The sequence below is a fragment of the Lycorma delicatula genome, chromosome 6 (genome assembly GCF_047948215.1).
Source record: "Lycorma delicatula isolate Av1 chromosome 6, ASM4794821v1, whole genome shotgun sequence".
Lineage (NCBI taxonomy): Eukaryota > Metazoa > Arthropoda > Insecta > Hemiptera > Fulgoridae > Lycorma > Lycorma delicatula.
Window position 1 is genome coordinate 126,321,813 of NC_134460.1, and position 24,082 is coordinate 126,345,894.

General features: G+C 26.9%; 2 protein-coding genes across 2 annotated transcripts in view; one reads left to right on the forward strand and one right to left on the reverse strand.

Moving 5' to 3' along the window:
* nonC (serine/threonine-protein kinase Smg1) overlaps positions 1–24,082 on the forward strand; it is a 254,741-nt gene that overhangs the window by 159,026 nt on the left and 71,633 nt on the right. The gene's annotated exons all lie outside the window — the stretch shown is intronic.
* Positions 374–13,252, reverse strand: mAChR-C (muscarinic Acetylcholine Receptor, C-type). Its single transcript, XM_075369558.1, has 4 exons — positions 12,819–13,252; positions 11,436–11,552; positions 6,930–7,200; positions 374–2,422 (listed from the first exon to the last, which is right to left on the reverse strand). Exons 1-4 carry the CDS (start codon positions 13,115–13,117, stop codon positions 2,081–2,083), a joined length of 1,029 nt encoding a protein of 342 aa, XP_075225673.1. The 5' UTR covers positions 13,118–13,252; the 3' UTR covers positions 374–2,080.

Sequence of the window (24,082 nt, forward strand, 5' to 3'; positions counted from 1 at the left end):
CATAAAATGTAAATTATTTTCATAGTTTATTTTTCTTTGGTTTAAATATTGATTTATAATACTTTATATAAATGCTTGCTATTCTTGAGAATAGCTGTCATTTTCAAATGATAGCCAAAATATTTAATATAAATAATATTTAACTATAAATCTAATTCTAAGTTAAAACTATACATTCAAAAGTTTTAATTTTGAACTAAAAGTAATTAAATATAAATCACTCAAATATTAATGTGTAATGTTTTGCTTATAATTTCATGTTATTAAATTATCTACATATTATTAAATATTTAAATAATAGTAAATATAATTGAAAATTAAGTAGAATTTACATGAAATCTTTTAACCAATTTATTTTTTTATTTCATTAAACATCAGTATAAAAAACTTACATTTAAAAAAGTTTAGTTATTTTTGAAAAAAAAAAGTTCCAGTATAGTGGATCAATCCCAATCCAATATAGTGGATCAGTTTAAAATCTCTTAATTGTGAAGTTAAATAAACATGTAATACATTGGATTATTTCATACACTGACCTATGTATCTTTTGAAGTTTTTATTGAACTATCCATAGATTTCATAGTTCTCCATTGTAAAAATTAATAATATATTATGTTGCATATAGGTAATTTAGTGGCCGTTATTTTATGAAAAAGAATTGTATGAACATTTTTCTTATAAAATTGTCTAAATTGCTTAACATTTAGCTGGAAAAAAGGTTTTCTCAAAATTGTGTTTAGCAGTTCTTTATAAAAGATAACAGTTATAAAAACATAAGAGAATTTTTCGTAATTTGAAATTAGCCGTACATCAATTGGTCTCAATTGACACTTAAATTAATTGACCATCTTTTTTATTTCTAAAAATATATATAAAATATATATTTATATGAAGTGTAAACCACTAAAACGCAGTAATTAGATAAGTTTATATTTTGTGTGTGTGTGTGTGTTTTTGTTTGACATAAATATTTTATTTTAGTTTTTACCATTTGTCAAGTTACTTGAATTGAAAATAATGGCTGTACAACTCCTAGAATTGATTGTAATTTGATAAATCAGCACAAAAATTCTCTGTAAATGTTCAATTATTTTGGTATTCAAAAATTAAACTTTATAATTGATTGCATGAGATAAGATATTGGTAACCTTAACTTGTTTACAACAGATGTACTAAAGAAAGAAAATAAAAATTAGTATAGCATAATTTATATTAAAAATAGCCGATCACTTTACAGGTTATGTGGTAAATGTGAAATTACTATAGCATGGAATTGAATTATACTACTTATTTATGCGCGAACATGGGTAAAAACATGGAAAAGCTTTGATTCAGCTTTGCTGATGTCTTCCTCTATGTTAGTGCATACTTAAATGGGTTAAACAGATAAAAGAAAATATTACCATGTCTGGTGAACATGTAACTTTTTTATTTATTTTTTTCAAGTTAAATATTAAAGTTGCTAGAAATTTTACTGGGATTGATTCATTGTTAATTTTTCTGACTTAGCCAGGAAGTAAACCACCAGGAGCTCTGTATAGCAGACAGGCATGTTTTCATTTGAACCATGAAAGCCAGTTGCATTATTTTCTGTGACCTATTTTGAAGTGGTTGGAAGAAAAATATAAATATCAGTAAACTTGTACTGCAATAGTTCTCTTTTTTATAATAGAAACTTATTTCAGTGAATACTTTGAATACTAGGATTTTCATCCCCCGACCATCTTTAATGCTCATCAGTCTAATAGTTTAGAATATATTTATTTATTCTACTTATGATATTTAACCTTATAAGTTAATAAAATAATTTAAGAATTATTTATTGTAATTCTGTATAAAAACATTTTTTTAAATTATGAACTTTATTTAAAACTAATGTCGATGAATTATTAATTAATTTAAACAAAAATATATGCATACAAATACTTCTACATATTTACTTACTAATAAATATAAATACTTTCATATTACTAAATGCTGTAATAAAATTTAATTTTAATTTGACCATATGAGTTATTGCACAATTCATGAGTCACATTTCATTGATTGTAATTAAGCTCTGAACTATTTCCATACATTGTTAGACATTGCTTTGTACTGCAGCTGAAGTAGCTTGTGCTTCTTGTAGTAAGCTGTTGCGTGGTGTTGAGGTTTGTTGTTGTTTTTCTATTATAGATGAACGATCATTTTGTAATGAATGGCTTGCTGTGCGACATCTAACCATATGACCAAATGTCCTTTTGAATTCGGTATTTTTCCAAGCATATATTAATGGATTAACTGCTGAACTCGCAAATGCTAATGATAATACTGAACGGTATATTGTGGTTGGTACTGATATTTGTCCGATTGATTGTGTGCACATTACGGTTAAAAATGGAAACCAACAGAATGTGAAACAACCCATTATTATTAATATTACCTGTAATCAAAATAAAAAGTTAAAAGTAAACTTAAAAATATTTCATCTTTGTATGTATGCGTTGTAATTCTGCTGCTTAAATAATAAAATTATATGATTATCATAGCGTCTGTTGGCACTCCTCTGAATAATATTTTATTAACAGAAAGTTTTTCATCAGTATTAGAAAGATATGCAATAGAGATATGTCCATTAGAGATTTAACGTGGAAAACTTTAAAAAAAAAGCATAGAGTAGAAGGGTGTCTGGTAAGGTGGTTCATTCAATGTAGCCTTAAATTTTGATAGTAAGGTAATTTGAGTAACAAAATGATAAAAAAATTAAAAATGATATACTCAATTATTTAGTGTAGGTGTATGTACAACATAAATTAAAATATGAAATAAATAAAATATTAAATAATGGGTTTGGGTTATTTATAATTGGAAAAATGTTAATTTAGAATAAATCTTTCTTTATGTCATTATTATATCGTATACAGAACTAAGAATGAAATACAGGTGGGGAAAAAGAAAGAAGGCTGTGCTTCTTGACCATATCATTCCAAATATTCAACCCAACTTCCAAAACATTTGGTTTTAACCGGATGGTGCCCTGTTTTCATTTTGCTCTTCAGGACCATGAAATTTTATATGCATTTTTTCCTGGTGGCCAAAATAGGATGACCAGTGAGATCACCCAACTTATCCCAGTTGGATTAATTTCAGTGGGGGCCACTAAAAAAGTATTGTTTATCATAATAAGCCCCATATTATCAATGGTCATTTGCAAAATAGAATTTGAGAATCAGCACAAAATATCACTAGGGAATCATTGAATAATGCAGTATCATCCTTTTGAAACAGATTGGCATACTGTCAAACAACAGGAGGAGGATATTTTGAACATTTATTAAAATGAAATATAAGTAAATAAGCAAACATGTTATGCTTAATAAATAATTTATTAAATTATTCAATAATATTTAAACTTATCAATTAAATTATCAAACAACTTTTGATTAACTTTGTTCAATGATATCCATTTAATTAGTTTTATAAATTTATTTACAATAACAGTTCTTAGAATTGTCAATGTAGTTTTTTAAAAATCCAAAATTTATCCTGCCATCATTTTGAGTACAGACTTTATACCAACTTTTTATTTATACGATTTTAATTCTTAGAGACATTTAAAATGATGTATCACACAAAGGGTGTTATAATTTAAAATATTTGAGTTACAACCCCTGGCCCATCCCCCAAGAAGGGATTGAAATTCTTTTTCTCATGAAAAGGTAAAGCAGTTGACCGATCGATACTTCACCTGAAAGTTACAGTATTGTATCTGAAATGATTTTAAAGTTGTTCAGAGATTTCTATACTTTTTGACTCGCCCCTCTCTTACTCTCACTATGTGTACGTACGCATGCATGCATGTATATTTAAAAAAAAGTTGCATTACAATAAAATTATATTACGTTTTGCGCTATAATGAAAAACTGTATATTGATTTTGAATACAGCAAAATAGTTGAAAAATACTGCTTTAAATACCGTTGAACAATTTCAGAATGCTAATAGAATTTTTAATCTTGGTAGAGACATAGGTATCCCAGGGGAACAATTCCAAAATTAATATTTAATTGCAAAATTATTTGAGTCTAATTATAGACTCATTTATCCTATTGGTCTATAATCTGTAGTCAATAATTTAATGATGAATAAATAATTACATTATTTAAATTTAAAAAAAAAATTGAAAGTTTCATAACAAATGGATTGAGTTGTGAAATTTCATTAGAAATAAATATTATGTGTATTTAAATGATGCTAATGCTGATTATGCCCAGATATCACAAGTTTTACTATATAACTGTATGGCAAAATTTTGGGATATTTTCAAAAATTTTTTTAATAAGTTACAGAGTATATCGTAGTTAAGATGTAAATTGTCTCAAGCTAAGGTATGAACTGAAAATTTCAGCTTGTATATTAGTTTAATAAAAATATTTACTTTTTGTTACATACTGGAATTTTTTCATTGAAGGTTTGCAACAGGTACCTTGCTCGTAGAGGTTTATTTAATTCTTCAGAAACTATGAAATACATATCTGAGGAAAAACATCAGATATAACCAAAAAAAATTAAGATCAAAGAAAAATTATCAAATATAAATTTATACTTAAAAAAAGATGATTAAAAATATATTTTTATTTGATACAGTTATGTTTACCATTATAAAAAAAGTAAATAAAATCAGTACAAAAATGAAAATATATGCATTCTATATTAAGAATAGCAACTTAAATGTGTTTTTTAACTTTAATCATTATTTTAAATTTCTTACTTTAAACTACTAAAAATTGATGCTGTTGCACTGTTTGCAAATTAATATTGAAGTTAAATTTTAAAATAATTATAAAATCCACATTCATTTAAAAAAAATCTCAACAATAAGAAGTTACAACTAGAAGTTTCAAGTAAAAGTTACAATTCAGTTTGACCAACATTGAAAGCATTATAATTTTTATTGTTAGATCGTTGCTTTTTTTAATTATAGGGAATGATAGTATTCAGTGCTCTACATTTATTTGACATGTTTACATTTTGACATGTTTGTTTGTATGTTGTGAGTTTAAATGGTGGTGTTTATTGTAAACAACAATTTCTCCAGTGAAAAAACTATTTAAAAATAAAACATGTTTATCCATGAATAAATTAAATCTGTTATTTGTTAAACTGAGGAGTTGTGCTGTTTTGAAGATAGTAAAACTAAGTATTTAAATTAATTAATCTAATCTATAGGTACATCAGTTAAGTATTTTCTAATAAAAATAATCCCTACTCTGTGTTTCCTTTCTTTTTTTGTATTAAGATAGTTGTTTTTTTCTTACATTGTTGAATAAAATTGTAATCATTAATTTTTCAGAAAAAGGGGTTGGTTAGATTCTGATGATATCATTTGAACTATATTTGATTACTTTTAAGTGATTCAAAGAAAATGTGTATTTTTATCAGGAATTAAGATTAGAATGTTTTACATTATTTAATTAAAATAATATAATAAAAAATATGAAAATATATGTACATATTTTCAAGGAAAATATGTACATATATTTTACAGGAAATGTAAAATATTGTACAAAAATTCAGAATTGTTTTAATATTTTATCCCAACTTTTTGTTTGCAATGAGCATTTTTTTATGAAGTGTAATTTTTCTATTGTAAACATTTATTTTTGTGTTAACGAATGATCTTTTAAAACTATTTATATAAATCCAAAATATTACATCCTAAATTGTTTATAAAATGGTATTTTTAAAGAATATTTTGTTGGGAATTAACCTGTTAATACATCTGTTTTTTAGTTTGTTAATAATTGTCTATTGTTCTGATCATCTCAGCTTTAAATCTTTTCACACCCAGTTCCTGTCTATATTTAGCTTAATTGTAAAAACACTGGTGTAGAAAAAATAAACCGGTCTAATATTGTTATATTCGACAGTGTTATATGATGCTGCTGTTCAAGTTTTTTTTCCTTACTGTTCAGCTCAAGAAAAGATTTATTTTTCATTTGCATACAATACATTCTCAAAAGGAAAAATTACATGTATGAGTAAATAAACGCTAGTGAAGTTATTTTTAGTCTTAATATAGAATTTAAATGAATTCTTTTAATAATTCTGGTTATTGTTATTCCTTTTTTTTAAAATATTTTATTCTGACAGTAATATAAACTTCTGCAAATTAATGTACTATAAGATTGTGTTGAGTTGAACTGGATGTTTGTTTTGTTTTAAGATAAAAATTATACTTTTATTTTATATTGTTCTTTCTTTTATGAAGTCAGTGAAAATAATAAACTGATGATTGCTCATTGGTTTAAATGAAAACAAGGATGTGTAACCAGTCTCAGATACAAGGATGTGTGTAACTAGTCTGATATCTTGAAACTGACAAAATAAGTCTTTTACTTGAATTTACCTTTCTTTTTCCTGTTTAGCCTCTGGTAATTATCTTTCAGATAATACTTCACAAGATGAATTAGGATGATATGTATGAGTGTAAATGAACTGTAGTCTTGTACAGTCTCAGTTCGACCATTTCTGAGATGTGTGGTTAATTGAAACCAAACCCACCGGTGACCACGATCTAGTATTCAAATCCGTGTAAAAAAATAACTGATTTTACTATGACTTGAATGCTGGAAATTTTTTAATTTCCAAATCAGCTGATTTGGGAAGACGTGTTCACCACTAGACCAAGCCGGGGTGGGTTTACTTAACTTGACTTGACCTTACTTTACTGTCCAGAAAAATGCAATATAATGATAATAACTGCAGTTAAAAGTTACTTAAGCTGTACTTTTTATAAGTTCCATATAACAAAACTGTTCAAAAAAAGTGTAAAAAGTAAGTAGGGTTATATTAACAGCTTTTATTTTTTGTAATCCTTATTTCATTCAAATGCAGTTTTAAAAAACAATTCTAGATTACGTTAAATATAAAGTGTATTCTACTGATTACCTGTAAGCATGATCTTCTAAGTTGTGAAATATTTGTTTGTCTTAACCGATAAGCTTGGTTTACTGCTTCACGCCATATCCTCCAATATATTGTACCCGTTATTAACCACACCACTAAGAATGCAGGCATAATTATAATTGCTGTGTAATACTGTGGTAATATACTCCCTAATTCACAGGGTGATTGTGAATCCCATGAATTCCAGTATAATGGAACGGTTGATACAATTATTGCATGTAGCCAACCAAGTCCTAATACTGCATGTGCCACCCTGAAACATTACATTTTATTGCATTAAAATGGTAAAGAATTTTACATTAGGAAAATATTAAAATTTTGTTTAATATGGGATTTTTTTAAATTTCTGTTCTGTCATGCATTGATTTATTGTCATTAAACGAAAACTACATTTCTTGTTGTTTAACTTCGGTTATCTGTGAAACACTATTTCTATGACTTAAGCGACTGCGATTTTATCCACATTCCACATCTTTACTTGTCATGTTTGAAACCTATTACATGACGTTGTGCGACTACCTGGATGTTAAGGGGTGCAGTTTGTCTTGCCAAACACTTCAGTTGTCAATATTTTATAAAACAGATGGATAGTTGTACCATAAATTAAAATTGGAGATTTTTATAATTACATTTCCATATTATATTTCTACATTAGCAAATTGTAACCTTAATTACTATGAGGCTTTCATAATTGGTATTATTCAGGCTGAGGTAGACCTTTCCTGATGAGAATACATTGGCATTTTAACTGATCCCATTCACAATCTATAATTTTTATAAAAAAGTTTTGAATTGCTTGTGTAAAGATTAATTTTTGGATAAAAAGATATTAAGAAATTATTATAATAAATGAGTATTATTTGAACTTTGTTTTTGCCAAGAGTTGTAAATATTTTAGATTCAAATGAAATTTTATAAAAACAGTATAAGCAAATTACCTCAAATTACTTCTTTTTTTTTGTGTACTTAGTGAATGAGAGAGTGTGTGGAGGGGTTACATTCTTAATTTAACACCTGTATTTGTAAGCCTGTTCTGAAAACTTACAAAATACATTCATCTTTGAGAGTTTCCTTTATGGCCTTTTTAAAAATTTTACTGAAATTATGCTAAAATATAAGATACTTAATGTCAGATAAAGGCAGCTTCACTATTATTTTTGGCTATGCAGAGAATTGTTTTCAATTTATGTGTTTCCATAATTGTATATTTATAAAATTATAAAGGTATATGTTTATAAAAGGTAAGGGTTAGTACCTCCCTGTTGCCTTTCTGCACCAGTTAAATTTTAATCTAGATTTTGTTTCTTAAGGAAATCAATTCATGAAGAGTTAATACAGAATTGATAAAAGCATTCCATTTTGGCTTATACCATATTTGTCACTTTGTCTAACTAATACCTTTATTAAAGGTATTAAAGATGATTTATTTAGGATATGATTTAAATTTGGATGATGTCCTTAGACTGTTTCTCGTGTAGAGTTTATATGTTCAGATTAGTCATGTATTCTATTCATACAATAATTTCCAACAAATACACCAGCTCTGTTGTCATCATACCAAACACACCTGTCAGTGTCTGCTAAATTCCTAGTGATGCAGGAATGGCTAGTTAAAATTGAGCCATAAAAGTAGCCAAGGAGCTTACTCATACGGCAAAGAATACATATGTTTTGTATCCTGAAATTTTTTTTGTGTGACAAACATACTCCATTAGATTAGCTATCCAAGTTATCATAAGCAAAGCAATGTATAGATTATTCTTCATGATTGGAGTTCTGCCTGGTGGCTGGTCCTTAGGCCACTGCTATCTCCATCCATGCCTGTCCCCACACCTTTTCATTTATCCCCCTTGTTATTTACAATCACCTCATCCATTAACTTGATTCTTTTTCTTCACTCCTTTCTCCTACTGGCCCTTTGAATACAGTTATTAGGATTCCACTCCCTCTAACCACAGTTTCTTACTAAAGAAACACAAGTATTTTTTCTTACTAAAGAACACAAGTATTTTTTCTTCTTTAACGCTGTTCATTACTTATTTATTCCTCAGTTTATCCTTTCATCTTACTTTCTTTGTCTTTCTCCATATCCCATATCGCCAAACCCTCAGTTCAGTCTCTCTCCTCTTCATCATTTATGCTTCACTTCCATACAAGAAGACACTTCATATATAGCATTTAGCTAACTTCTTCCTTAACTGTAAGTACAGATTTTTACTACATAGTAATTTTCTCTTCTTATATTGAAGGCTTCCTTTTCCATTGCTATCATTCCTTTTATTTCCATTGTACTCTTCCAGTCTTCTCACCAAAATGCCCAAATATGTCATTTTTTACTTTTTCCATTTTTCTTCACTTGTCCTTACTACTAAATCCTCTTTGTTGTTTACTTCCATTACTTTAGTTTTCCTATATTTATTTTCATTCCATACTCATTCATCTCTTTCTCCAAGTCTGATAACCATTTTTTGAAGAGCGTTGTGCCATCTAAAATTTCCATATCATCAGCACACGTAATGCATTTTATTTTTTGACCTAATATACTTCTTCCTTCTTTTTATTCTAATGTATTCCTTATCATATTTTCAATATAAATGTTGATCAGTGTGTGTGAGATGAAGCATCCTTACTTAACACCTCAAGCTCTAGATCATTCCAATTGGTCAAATTCATATTTTCATTGCTGAGACTTATCTCGTGTATAATATTTTAATTAAGCTTCTCTTTTTCCATTCTACAGTTTTTCTTTAAGAATCTCCCAACATTTTCTCTGATTTGACTCTTCCTGTATTATTCTTAACATTTGCTTAATATATGGAAAATAATAATAATTTAAAAATATGTATGTTGCCAGTATGTAGTATACAATATGTAAATCCAAACAAAAAAAAGTAATTATACTTTATTTACTTACTAGTATTTTTACTTTATTTTGTCTTTTACAATTATACTTCAACATTTTTCAAAATTTTCTGTAGATTGCATGCAGTATAACAATTTGTTGCTCTTGATTCTTTTTGACAAAAAATAAAAAAACAATCATTTTTGAATAAATTAAAACAATTTATTTAGTTTAGTTTTATTTTCAAATTTACAAGGGTAAATAAAATATAAAAAGGATTTTTGTTCCTGAGCGTCTATGATTGGTAGGACTGGGCCCATGCTTCTAGTATGTTTGGGTGGGGGGTCATTAGGAGTGGAGAGAGAGCTGGCCAATTCCACACTCCCAACCAAGGAGTGGTTGGGAGTAGAAAGCTGCACCTTTCTACTGCGCAACTTATAATTATAAAATTTCTTGCTTGTGGAGTACAAGCAACGAAAATTTTTGGGGATTGACTGCACAGTTGGAGAATCAAGCATTGTCAAGGACTTTTGTATTTGCCTGGCATAAAGAATTCAAAGAAGGACGAGAACGAGTAAAAAATCAGGAACACAATTCCTGTCCTCAGACCAGCAATTACAGATGAAAACATTCGTGCGGTTCGAGACATTCTTGAAGATGATCGACGAGAGAGTATCTGAAATTGCAGAACAGGTCGGAATAAGTTATGGGAGCTGTCAAGCGATCATCACAAACGACCTTACAGTTCAGTAAAGGTGTCCCAGATGGGTTCCTCGCCTTTTGACCGCAGATCATAAGTTGAGACGTTTGGAAGTCTGTCAGAGGGCTTACAGCAAGGTTACGAAAGAAGGTGATGATTTTTGAGTTGGATCGTCACCTGCGACAAAATGTGGATCCACCACTACACTTTCCAGCTGAAGCGAGCCAGTATGGAGTGCAGTGGAAAGGGAAGGTAATCCCAGTGAAAGCCAAGACTACTTTCAGCTGTCAAGGTTCTTTCAACCATTTTTTCCAATCGACAAGGCATTTTGCTCTAGATTTTTTGCATGAGTGACACACAACCAATGCTGCTTACCTATCATGAACCAATTGATTCAAGAGGCCATCCTCCTCCATGACAGTGCCAGGCCCCATACTGCAGCTCTAATGGTCTCAAAACTAGAAGAAATGCTCTCAACACAACTTGATCATCCTCCCTACCGCACGGACCTGTCGCCCTTTGATTTTTATTTGTTTGGGCCGCTTAAAAAAGTTCTAGGAGGGCAACAATTTGAAGATGACAAGGGCGTGCAGGGAATTATCCACAATTGGCTTCTGACGCAACCAGCTTCATCTTACGATGCTATGATAAAAAAACCTTCCCTCTTACTGGGAAAAATATTTTTCTAAAGCAGGAAATTATGTAGAAAAATAAATTAGGTTTGTTTTTTTTGTTTTTCAATTAATAGATTTTTTTTTGACTAAAATCTCATTTATATATTGTGATTTACCCTCATACCTGGTTATTTACATAATTATTTTTTACTATCTTTTAAACTGCAAGTTTATAAAATATTTTTTTAATTTTGTTAATCTTTGAAAAAATGTATGATACTAAGTTAATATTATAAAATTGATAATAATCTGATAATTGTCTGATGGTTTACCTTGTGGTCATGATGGTTTCATACCGGAAAGGATGCAGTATTGCAAGGTATCTGTCAACTGCTATTGCTACTACATTTATAATTGATGCACAGCTGGCAAATAATATTAATACAAACCTGAAAGTATACCATTTACCAATTTAATTATAACATATCTTTGTGATAAATTATTTGTTGATCATTTTTGTATAAAAATAATTTTTCATATGATTAATAGTTTCATTTTTTCTTAAAACAAGTTGTTTGTAGATATTTTTAATTATGCTGTTCAGTGAACTTGTTTTGATAAAACAGGCTTGATAGCATATCTAGAATAGAGTAGAATATGTTTAAAAGATTCTTTTTTTATAATTTCTTACAGAAAGAAAGGTTTTTGTTTCTGTTGTCAAACTGAAAGCTTAGAGGAAAGTAAATTTCTATTTTGCAGTAAAGTATTTTCTTTCATTCAAAACATTTTAGTATTTTATTTAATGGTACATTAACAACATTTAAACTAGAATAGAGATTCAGGTATCCAATTTTGATTCTACTTTTCATGGTAGGCTGGAAACTGAATTACCCAACCTTGATAGGATTCCACTTGAGTATAAATTTTATATAAACTTTACACTAAACACTATTAATAATTTTAATAGATAAGACTTATGAGAGTTCGTCTTTTGTTTCTTTTCATTAGTTTTTCTCAAATTGTTTAAATTTTCATATGACTATCCTGAACAAGACCAATTAACTGAAAGACACAGGATTAACAGGTTAGTTATGTAACAGAAGTTTTAGTTTCTTCTTTCAAGCGCAACACTGTCTTTAATTAAAATCAATATTTCATTGCATATACAGTTGTTATTTCATAATAAATTACTGAATTTTTTTGTCAATGTAGAGAAGAATTTTGAATCACTGTTTACCTGTACAAAGTTTCCAGGAGTTAAAATAAAAATACATTTAAAAACATTTGGTTTATCTGTAATTATAATAATTTTTCTTACTAATAATAATATGTAAAAATTATTTGATGTTTCTGCTCAAAGTAATGTTCAAATTTTAGGCTTGTAAAGTAAACATTAAAATTTAACTCTTAGAGATCGCTATGTGCAAGTATTTTACTGCTGGACACTAATTAGATTTTTCTAATAATTTAAAAACACTGTTAACCAACCTGTTCAGGGATAAATATAATTAATTTATATTTGTGCCTGATAATAGAATTAAAAAATTCATTTTTTTCTTTATAAATGAACAAAGTATATGGTCTGTCTGCGTTTTAAAAATTAAACTGGACCATTATAAGACTGTTCTATCAAATCATTCAGTATAACAAATCTTCTAAATCCTATTTAATTATTAATAATATAATACTGTATTGTGAATTTTATAATTACTTACTTGAGTAAACAGGGAATTTTGCAATCTGATAATTGTGGCACTATGTAGAAAGCCATGTGATATGGTAACGTACAGCCGACTAATGTATCTGATATTGCTAAACTGAATACAAATCTGTTACTTACTAATGGTGTATATTGTAAACTAGTACGTAAAACATATAAAGTCACTAAATTACCGCTAATAATTATTAAAAATAGTACTCCATCTAACAATATCCATACATATGCATCAGGTGGTATTGGTATTATGTTTAATATATCACTACATGATTTGTTCAAAATCAGTGCATTTGACATTTTTAATGTAAAAAATTATAATGCTTGCCAAATTGTAATGATGCATATTATTATTTAATTTTATTATATCTTATGTTATATATGTATGCATATTTCAATATTTTATACATTTTTTAAAATCCTAAGAATAAATGGATATTTTTCATGTATGTTGTCTTGATTAAAAATTCTGTAACATAAAAAGAGAAAAAAATTAATTTACTTTTTCATCTTCCTACATTTTTAGAAATATATATTTAAATAAATAAAATACCTTTCTTTTAGTTACTAGAACTACCACTATATTTCATGTATTCATTATTTTTATCACCATTATTCAATAATATGTTGTGTTAAACATAAAAAAAAATTATTTTTCGGTTTTATGAGTGAAATTAATGGTGCTTTTTTTTATAAAATGAAAAAAATAGTATTTCAACAAAATTTAATAGTATATCTTAATCTAGGTGTAATATTTTTTGCCTTTATTTAAACCATTCGTTTTCAAAGTGGTTGATAACACCCCCTGGGCACTGGAGGCCTTCAGGCAAGTTAGTAGAAGGCCCACAGAATATTGGCAATGTTCAGGCGCTCTAGGAAGGTGATAGCTGATTAAAAAAATAGGCAAAAATTATGTTTACATGATATTTCAAATTAAAATTAAATACCTACTACACTAGTACAAAAAGTTAAGGGACACCTATATTTATGATAAAAAATGATTGCATTTAACTACTTTAACTTTGCAACTGAGAGCCTTAGAGAGATGAATAAAAAAAAATTAAAGCTTAATTACTTTACTTTTGACAATATACTTAAGTTTCAAAAATCATCAAATTTTTCTGAAGTCTTATCCATAAACTAGATAATAGGTACTTCAGAGTATATAAAAGTACCAAGTAATAATTTGCAGTTACATTAATTTTGTTTTTCAGTATAAATAAGATTTATTTTTTTATAAAATCCAGCTTTTAGCTGTTGTTATATGGTGTTTGCTATAATTTAAGTTTGTCCATTTTATGCAAGTATATTAACTTAAATCATAGCAGAGATCTAACTATAGAACTGTGATATTCATTACTAATAAAAATTGTGTTGCAGAATGTAAATTTAAAAGAATTTTAAAGTTCAACTGATATATTAACTCTAAAAAAAATGTATATATATTGTTTGTACATTCCCTGCACAATTTTTTGTATATTCTCTGAATAGTCAAACATTTGGGTAATTTAATAATAACATTGTAAAACTAAACTTTTTTTTTTTCTTAAAAGAAAGTCTTGAATATTTGAAGTTACAATATTATGTTAAAATTATTGTAATTCAATTATATTACCATATTCTATTCTGTTGTCGTACCTTATTTACTACTTTCAACTGATAAGTTTTTTCATATTATTAAATAAGTCTTGATAAAAATCATGAGTTGAAGTAAATTTTTGATCACTTATTTTTCTGACCTTTAGTTCATTTTGGTTTTATTTGTGCATGATTTTTCTTATGTTAGGGAACAATATTTTTATTTATTTATGTGCTTATGTACCACAGATTGACATAGTGCGAGTTGTAGAAATAATTATATAAAAATAAATCTTAATAAATGATAGATAAAATACATATTGTAGATCAAATAGTTCAAGAAATTTAATTTTACTTACACATATGATCATTTAGAAATCTTTTTTTTCGTAAATAAAGTATTATAGATGTGACAGTTTGTAGGAAATAGAGACATCTATAATGAATTTCTTAAAAGTGGAATTGTCAAAATCATTTCCTACCTACACTAACATAATCTTGTAAAGTGCCAAGCTAATTTAAAGTATATGTTTTAAAGATTTATTTTTGAATGAGTAGTTATGTCAGTAACAATGTATGTAGTTAAATGTCAATATTTTAGAGTAGTCAATATATTATAATTAACAGTGACCATGAAATTTTTTAATCTATTTTACTTGTTGTTTTTAATATTATATGTCATTTTTATGATGTATAACTAAAAAATACAAGTGAAACAAGAATTAAATTTATGTATAGTATAAGTAAACAGGCTTAAATGTGTATATGTATATAAAATTAATGTATTTTATTTTATGAATCATTTAAGATAGAAGTTTTTTCTTGTACTACCAGAGTTCAGTTTACAAATAAAGAGAATAATTTAAAAGATATTTTGTTGAAATTTAGGTTGTGTGTTCAATATACATACAAATGTGTTTTATATTAAATAATTGTTTGTTAGAGAGTTTAGCATATTGATGTTTAACCTTTCTAAATCCGCATGGGTCGCGAGTTTCTAATTACGTGCGTGAAGAATTGTAATTTGTCACTACTCATTCATTTATAGTCGGAAAAAAATAGAAAAAAATACAGGTTATAGAAAAAGATTCATAGATTCGAAAAACTGAACCGTATGTCTGTGCGATTTCCAACAGCTGAAAATCCAACAAGCATAAAAAAATTTGGAAACAATACGCGACTTTCTTTGTTTAACCCTTTCCAGAGTAAAAATTTTTTATACACAAGTTTTATAAAGCACATTTTGCAGATTCAAAAAAAATAAATTTGGTCCAAATCGGGCCAAATTTGAGTAAGATAAAATGAAAACTAACGTGAATGGCGAGACCAGGGTGCGTGGGGTTGCTTGGCAACAACGTGAAAATGATGGAATTCAGCCCCACCCTGCTGGAGTGATATAACGTGACAATTTATTCTCATTCTCCTATCTTTGTTCTATACATTGAGTAACGGTACAAGCTTCTTGGACAAAAGGCTAAGCCTATACAAGAGTTTGCGTAAATGTTGACAAAAAATCCCCCTCCCACTTGTAACTCGACCAACTCTGTTAGAAATAACACTAACCGAATGATCCTGATGTTGCTATGCTCTACGAAAACGAACGATTCAAACTGAATACAAAGCTAATGTACAAGGTTGCAGTGGGAGATGTTTTTCATAGCATATTCACACGACCAGCTTCCTTCGCTGGCCTTAGTGATGCAACTTCAAATTTCTATAACAAAATTTCCCTTTACAATGTACAGATACAAACTACATAACGTTAAAGATTGAAATCTGTTCTTTCCAACGATAATAACAGCTTATGAATAGAACGATCTGTTCATATTTTACAGGCGGCAAAAGAATAGCCTTTCAAATCCCCGTTATTAGGTTAATGGCATTTAACAGGTTAATATTAAGAGCATTCACAATACCCCATTACTAAATTTATTAAGTTGCTTAATGTGCTTAATTCATTTCACACTTGAAATGAATATGGTTGTATATCTTAATTGCTTGGTAAAACTTTGTCTGAAAATATATGTAATAATGTTTTTAGTGACTTCCCTATAACTCAGTAGTTACATGTGGCCAAAATTATTATATTATTTTTATTATTGTGGCCACAAAATATCAGTGGCCAAATTATGGAGGCCACATTATCTGTTAAGAGGACTGGTGGTGTGCTTCCAAAGGACTACAGTATACTGTGGACTATAATATACTTACATTTGATTTGATTTGATTCAAGGAATGTAGTTATGCACAACTGGTATGGTCTTATGGCAAGTATTGTGATGTCCACCATTTTCTTGAAGGCAGTTCCCTGAACCCTTTGCACAATTTTTTTTTTTTTTTTAATTCCATTAGCCCTATGTTCTATGAAGGGTGTAAGACATTACAAGTTGGGGATAACTGCATTCCATGAATCAAATTAAGTGTGAATATCTCTGTATTACAATCCCTAATGGAAATTACAGTGTATAATATCATGGTGTGCACGATAAAATTATTTTACTTTAGTATTTAATAGTAAATTATATCTACATATTTCCATAATTTAAATTCTATATAATTAATAGATTTATAAATTACTTATTTTGTACTTATTATTTACTCATTATTATCGATCAGGTAGTCTTGTTCGTCATTTAATAAATATCAGATATGATAGTAAAAATGTTTTAGGTTTACAGATTACATTTTTACAAAAAGTACCTTAACCTTAAACTATTTGGTGATTTATATGTTCTTTCCAAATATTATGTACATGTGCATACATATGTGAATTTGCTAGATCAAAAAAAGAAAAAAAAACAGTAAACCAACTTGAGCAAAATTTTGATACATGTTGTATTCGATCGAAGAGAAAGAATCTGATTAGGTCTTGCATACATTTGTTAACATAATAAAAACTTTTAATAGTGCTGAATAATTTGGTAATAAAAGTTTCATTAAAAAAAGTAACATGCAATTATCATTGATAATAAACAGTAAAATTAATTAAAAAAATCGGCTTTTTTAAAAAAAGTAAATCACTTTTTTCAAATTAAAATAGCACTAAAGAATTTAATAGTAGTATTATTTTTAATTTAAAATTATTCTCTGTTTGATGAAAAACTATTACAAAAACTATAGTCAATAAAATGTTAAAATTTTATTATTAGACTGGGGATACTTGTTTATTAGTGTTTGCTTTCTTAATTGTGAGTTGACTTAAGACAAAGAATATCTTTCTTATTTTACTGAGAAAGACCATTGTTTCTAAGCTTGAGTGTTTTTATAAGTCTTATGGATTTCGTATTTCTAATAATAAAAACCTGAGACTTTTAATCTGTGATGTTATGTATAAAATTATACTTTTCTTATCATAAGTTAATTTTAAAACTTTCCTTGTGTTAAAAATATTTTTAGTACTTTGTGTATACTAAATGTTTCTGAATATATAATATTGGGATTAAATAAATTTTGTTGTTAGTTGTCCCATAAATTAACAAAACTGATAAATTATTGTAAATCATGTAAGATATGAAAATTATGAGTATACTATAATGTTTTGGTTGGTCTTTTAAATATTTTGTGTGTGTGTGTTTTGTATTTTATCATTTACAATAGCATAGTATTTTATCATTTACATTGTACTTTTTACATTTACTTGTTCCCATTCATCATCTTTGTTTATTTAGGTGATTTTTCTTCTAAATCACTTGAGATATGTATTCCTTTTTCAGAAAAAATACTTGTTTGTACATGTTTGAACTTGTATTCTAAAAAAACAAGTTGTACAATGAATATTTTCTTGGACTGCTCTTAACTTAAACCACTTAAGATAATTTTTATATAAATATGCCTTATAAGTGCGATATTGCATAACTGGTTGGTGTGTTATCTATATATTTTTGAATGTATTGAAAAATAGAAAAGGAAAATCTGCATATTTAAATGATTGATATATTTAATTTTTATTACTATCACTAATTTAAAAATATATATTTTTACTTATGTGTGTTATGTTTACTTCTGTAAGTGGCAGATATCTGTGTTTGTTTTTTTTATATAACATTTATCTCTGTCTATTGCCTCCAGTATAGTAATAATGTTTATTTTATTTTTTATTATTTAATTAGTCTCAAGTAATATTTTTATAATTTTTGTTTACGTCCTTTGTTCTCTGTATAATCAATATTTCTTAATATTCTAGAAAGTAGAAGTTTGTTTATGAACATAATTTTACTTCTCTGTATCAGTTAATGAACTGTATATGAACTAAACACATTCTTGTGTCAGTCCCTTTTTTGCACGTATGTAATTAGAATATTTTATGTTTAATATGTGTTTTTACTCTTGTATTTGAAGTTCTCTTTTAATGCACTTTTAATTTACGAGTTTATGGGAAAATGGAGTGTTCTTATATGATTTTGGATTTGTGAAGTAACATTCTAGCATCATTCACATGTGTGAAATAAGAAGTTTGTATTGTATTTTTCAAAGTGCAACTAAATTTCTGTTGTGGGATGTTGTCGATAGATAATTTACATGAATTTTCTCAGAATTAAATTCTCTTATCAAAATGTTTTATTTGTTTATTGACAACAAAGTTGTTTTATACCAAAGCAAAAAAACTGATTTTCAACTCTATTTTTTTGTTTTATTACACCCTGTTTCATAGAAAATAATGGTGATAAGTTCAGGGACCCATTTTTAAAAATTTTTCAGATCAAAAACCATGAGAACCCACTAAATTCGTCCCTTAATTTACCTTCCCAGATTTTCAGTAGGGCTTCATTTCAGCTGAGGAACAGAAATCAGGACAAACTTTTTCACTAGCTGTAACTCGCTAATGAAGTGTTTTGAATCCACGTTTATGTGAACTTTTATTTTAATGAGAGAAATACACCTAAATACACAGGTGTATGTGTGTGTGTATTTTTCAGCAATGATGTTGCTGAAAGTATACAAAAAAGTATAGTTTTGAAAAGTTTTTAATTTAAATGTCTACAATTATATATACACTATTATTTATTAGTTTTTCACTTAAGATTTGGTGTAATTTTTTAATGACATTAAGTTTTGATTTCTTATATTTTTCAATCTTGTTTAATAAGAAATTTACATTAGATCTAAGGCTGTGGTTAGCAGCGATAAGGGTAGGCCATGATTATTCACAGCATTTACATTTTTTTTTTTTTTTTTGGTTAATCATAAGATGTTAGAATGATAATATTGGATGTTTTAATGATTAACACAAGAATATCGGTCAGTTTCATAATAATTATATATAAAACATTTAACATGCAACAGTCAAGCTTTCTATTATTAAATGATAAAGAATAGGTTATATATTATTGGTAATAATAATAATCATAAAATCATTATTTTTATTATTATTAGTAGTAGTATATTATTATTATTATTATTATTAACTGGAAACTAATTCTAATCTTTTTAATTCCAATTAAGAAATCTGTGAGGAAAAGTTTGTTAACATTTTTGAAAATTGTTGTAAGTGGTTGCAATCAGGAATTATGTAAACTACCCTAGTGATGTTGTGTCTTGATCATTTAATTTAGAAATCTATTAAATTTGTATGTTTAAAAGTACTAATAAAAGTTTCAAATAAAAAAAAAATTCAAGTAAATATTTACAACTCTTAAAACTCGCAGAAAGCTTTGTTTTAAAATGCAGGTGAATAGACTGAACTAGGGATGTAGGTATTATTCATCATATCACTTTACTACATATTCTGATAGTTTATAATAAGTTAACATTTTTTTTACAAGTTCCAGGTTTCTTTCATAAAAAAAGAAAAAAATATTGTCTTTTTATACCTAAACAGTTCAAAATATTTCTAGCTCGATCTCATCATGTTCACCCTCAGATTACTGAGCAAGTAATGAATTATAAGTGTATAGTGTGATGTTTGTTCAGCCTTTTAATTCAAGGCCAATATTACTGAATTTTGTGCAGTTTAATAGCGCGTGTAGTAGATAATTCATTAATATTTGTTTGTAAGTTCTTTTCCCATTTTATTATTACGATAAAGTTCATGAATTATGAATGTGTTTGTATATTCCAAATTGAAATACCATATCAAAATAAATCTACATTGAATTGCTTATACTTATCTGTATAAATTGTAATATCTTAACAAATGATTATTTTATTATTTTACAAATATAATATTTTCATTACCCTGTATCGAACATTATACATTTTTATCATCATTAGTATTTCATACAGTTCACCTTTCTTAAGTGGTATTAAAATTTTATTAAGGTCTTCCTTGCTAAATCATGCCCAGCCACCTTAATGTTGGATTAATGCCAACATTTTTATATCGGTTCATTTATTTACTATTATTTTTTTTTATTATAACAATAAATAATGAAATGGATAGGCATTTAACTATAGATTTCAATTTGTTTTAAATTTTTTGAAGTTAGTAATTTTTAAATATCTTTAAGATATTTGTTATTTAAATATTTTTAATTTTTTGCCACTTTTTACTCAGTCATTGTACACTCAGTATTACAGTTAAGTTAGTTAAACTTTTAGAATATTATTAATTTGAATTACCTGACAAAGGTTTTTATCATCATATACATTTTTATATTTATTACAGTAAATGCCCCAGGATATTAATTTATCAGTTTTTCTCATTAATGACGCAGTTTGGTTTTCCTCTTTTTAATTATGCTTTATCACTCTTAAAGTAATATCAAGGTAGGATAATTTTGGATGTAAAAATCTGTTGTGAAATAGATTAAAATAAATATTGAATCACCATTTTATAATTATAAAGATAAATGTAAATATAGTAATTTTAAATAGAACAAACATTTAATTACACAGCAAGAAGCTTTTTGATATTTTGTTTGTTTTGTAACATTACATTGTTGGATTGCCGACAGATTTATTTATAAAATCATTTGATTAAAAGCACTTTTATTTTTGTTTATAGAGCATTTGCATTAAATTAAGTTCATTGATAATCATTTACTTGTGGTATATAATTATAAATTTATATCTACACTTTTAATCATTTATTTTACATTAGAAAATATTCTTAATATTGTTAATCAAAATTCTATATCATTTTATAAAAGTTATTTTTAGATTATAAAAATTGATTATTTATGGTTGTTTGTTTTAATTGGGTGAAATTGTATAATTTTTCACGCTCATTTTATTTTTATTTAAATTTTTTTCATTATAGTTATTTTAATTTTCTCCTTTGAATTCTTTTTATCTACGGTTATTCTTTTTGTAACTAAGAACTGATGTAAAATGTTTACATGTATATGTTTTCCAGTTAATAGATACCATATTAACGGTGTGTGGATAAATTTATAATGTTCAAATGTTATACACATATATATGAAATTAAAATTTCTAACATTTGAACATTATAAATTTATCCACACACCAGATTTTTTAACCATTTTTATTTTAGGATTTATTTTTGTTTTCTTGATTAATTTACATACTATTGAATGTGAAAATGAAAATTAAGTGTAATTTTGTTTGGTATATCAAGCAAAATTAAACATTTTTTGTTATTTACCCATTTTCTTTTGTTCACTAAGTTTAGAGTAAAATCATTTTATTTAAAGTAATTTTGTCATTGTTCATATATTTATAATTCTGTATTAGCTGAAATATTGTATTATTGTATTAGCTGACCATTTGTATTAAAAACATAAAATTAATTAATTTATTGATCAGTTTACTTTTTGCCTATGATGCTGATAATGCTAATTACTTGACTGTGATATAAAAACATTAGTTACTTGTCTACTATTTATTTGTGTATGATTGAGAATGTTAAGGGTGCGTGTTGTATTTGTATGAATAAACCGCTTTTATCTACTTTAAATAATTAATTATTGCCTCACTCCAGACATAACAGTTGATGTAAAACAATTACTTAAGATATGCAGTTAGTGATTAATATAAAAGTTAACAGTTTAGGAAAGTCAACTACAATTAAGAATGATACTATTTCTAGATTAAACTTTTTTTGTAATTGAGGATTTAGACCAGAACAGCATGTAAATGTGTTTTTGAATCTATAAATTATTTTATTTTGTACCCATATTAAATTTTATTAAGTTTAATCTGAAATTTTAAATGAATGAAAATTATAATGCTCATGGTAAAAGAAAGACATCATTCTGAAGAGATTTATATGTTACAAAAAGTTGGATAGAAGAAATTGAGTTTAACTGTTCTATTCTTTATCTATTCTTTTTCATGTAATTATTGCTTGTTGAATTTGTTTGAAGAAAACGTGTTGTAATTACTTATAAAAGGTTTTATTATTTCATGATTATTAATAGAATATATAAAAATTAACTAAAATGTAATTGAGAACAGAGAATTTTATCTGTTTTAACATCTTGAAAAATTTTTTTCAACTACTCAGTTTTAATATAGCAGACATTTAGAAAAACATTTTTTTCTTATTGCCTTATAAAAAAATATGAATTTTCTTTCTGCTGAATTATGTTATAGTATTTATGTAGTTTCATTATTTTGATTGATTAGTTGCAAACAAGTTTAAGAATAAAAAGAATTTAAATTAAAACTGTCAACAATATCGGTGTTTTTAAAAAAAAAGTGTAGAATTGCTTCAGATTTTCATGTTTTTATTTTTGCAAATTTTGAATTTCATTCATAATTGTGCTGTTGTTTTGGTTTTTATGTATGTTAATTCTCATTATCAGATTCGTTTTTTCCAATTCATAAGGACTCTGATGATTTTGTGGTTGTATTACTATATATTACTAATTGTTTTTTTCCCTTTTTATATTTTACTCTCAGGTAATGGAAACCAGCTCTATGTTGTTTGCTCTTTATAAAAAAAAATGAAAACCCTAAGTAAACTCTTTTCTACCTTGTCACAGCTTACAAGATTTTTTTGCATACTTTTACATAATTTAAATTATGTTGAGAGTTTCAGTTAGTGATTTATTGGGGTGCAGCTATTATAATGCTTTTGGTTCTTTGAATATGTAGAATAATAATAATAAATATTCATTTTATTTTTTAATATTTATTTACTTTAGTTTCATATATTAAATATTCTAAGCACATTTTTTTGTGACAACTTTGCATGTTTTTAATAGTTTATACATATATATACTTGCATCCCCGTCACAGCTTCACCTGCACTGTATGGTTACTTGAGTTTCCTATCGCGGTCAGGGGATTTAGCCATTCATGGCTAGCTTCAACCCATCTTTTCTCTTCTAGACAGAGGGCTCTGCCCTTTGGAACCCGCTATTTGGTTCATTAAACTCATGCTTCTGAGAATAATAAATAAATAAAAATTAGTCTGTTCTATTTTTTTTAAATATTAGTGTATTGTAATTTCTTCAGAGCCGCAGTTTTGTCAGTACAGGACCCAAAACTGAGTGATAAAGACTGAATTTCAAAATAATCAGGCTCCATCTTAAAAATATTATCTAAATTGGTTACCCGTACTTCATATGGTTAAAAATGTATTTTTCCCTGTTCTTAGTGTTACCTGACAAACACAAATTTTTTAATTTTTATGTTTTTTAGTCGAGTAACTGAAGCCAAGTTTAGCCAGTTGTACTGAACATACAGCCAGTAATACTAAACAATACTTGTTTAGTATTGTCTGAAATGGGGGAAAACTTGCAGTCATTGTTCAAATCTTTTTACCTTGCTTTTCTCACC

Excerpts from the sequence above, each read along its gene's own strand:
- mAChR-C (XM_075369558.1), bottom strand. The coding sequence starts at position 13,117 with ATGTCAAATGCACTGATTTTGAACAAATCATGTAGTGATATATTAAAC. Across the intron at positions 11,553-12,818 it reads AAAATTCCCTGTTTACTCAA|GTTTGTATTAATATTATTTG; the intron begins GTAAGTAATTAT and ends GTATACTTTCAG. Across the intron at positions 7,201-11,435 it reads GAAACCATCATGACCACAAG|GGTGGCACATGCAGTATTAG; the intron begins GTAAACCATCAG and ends GTAATGTTTCAG.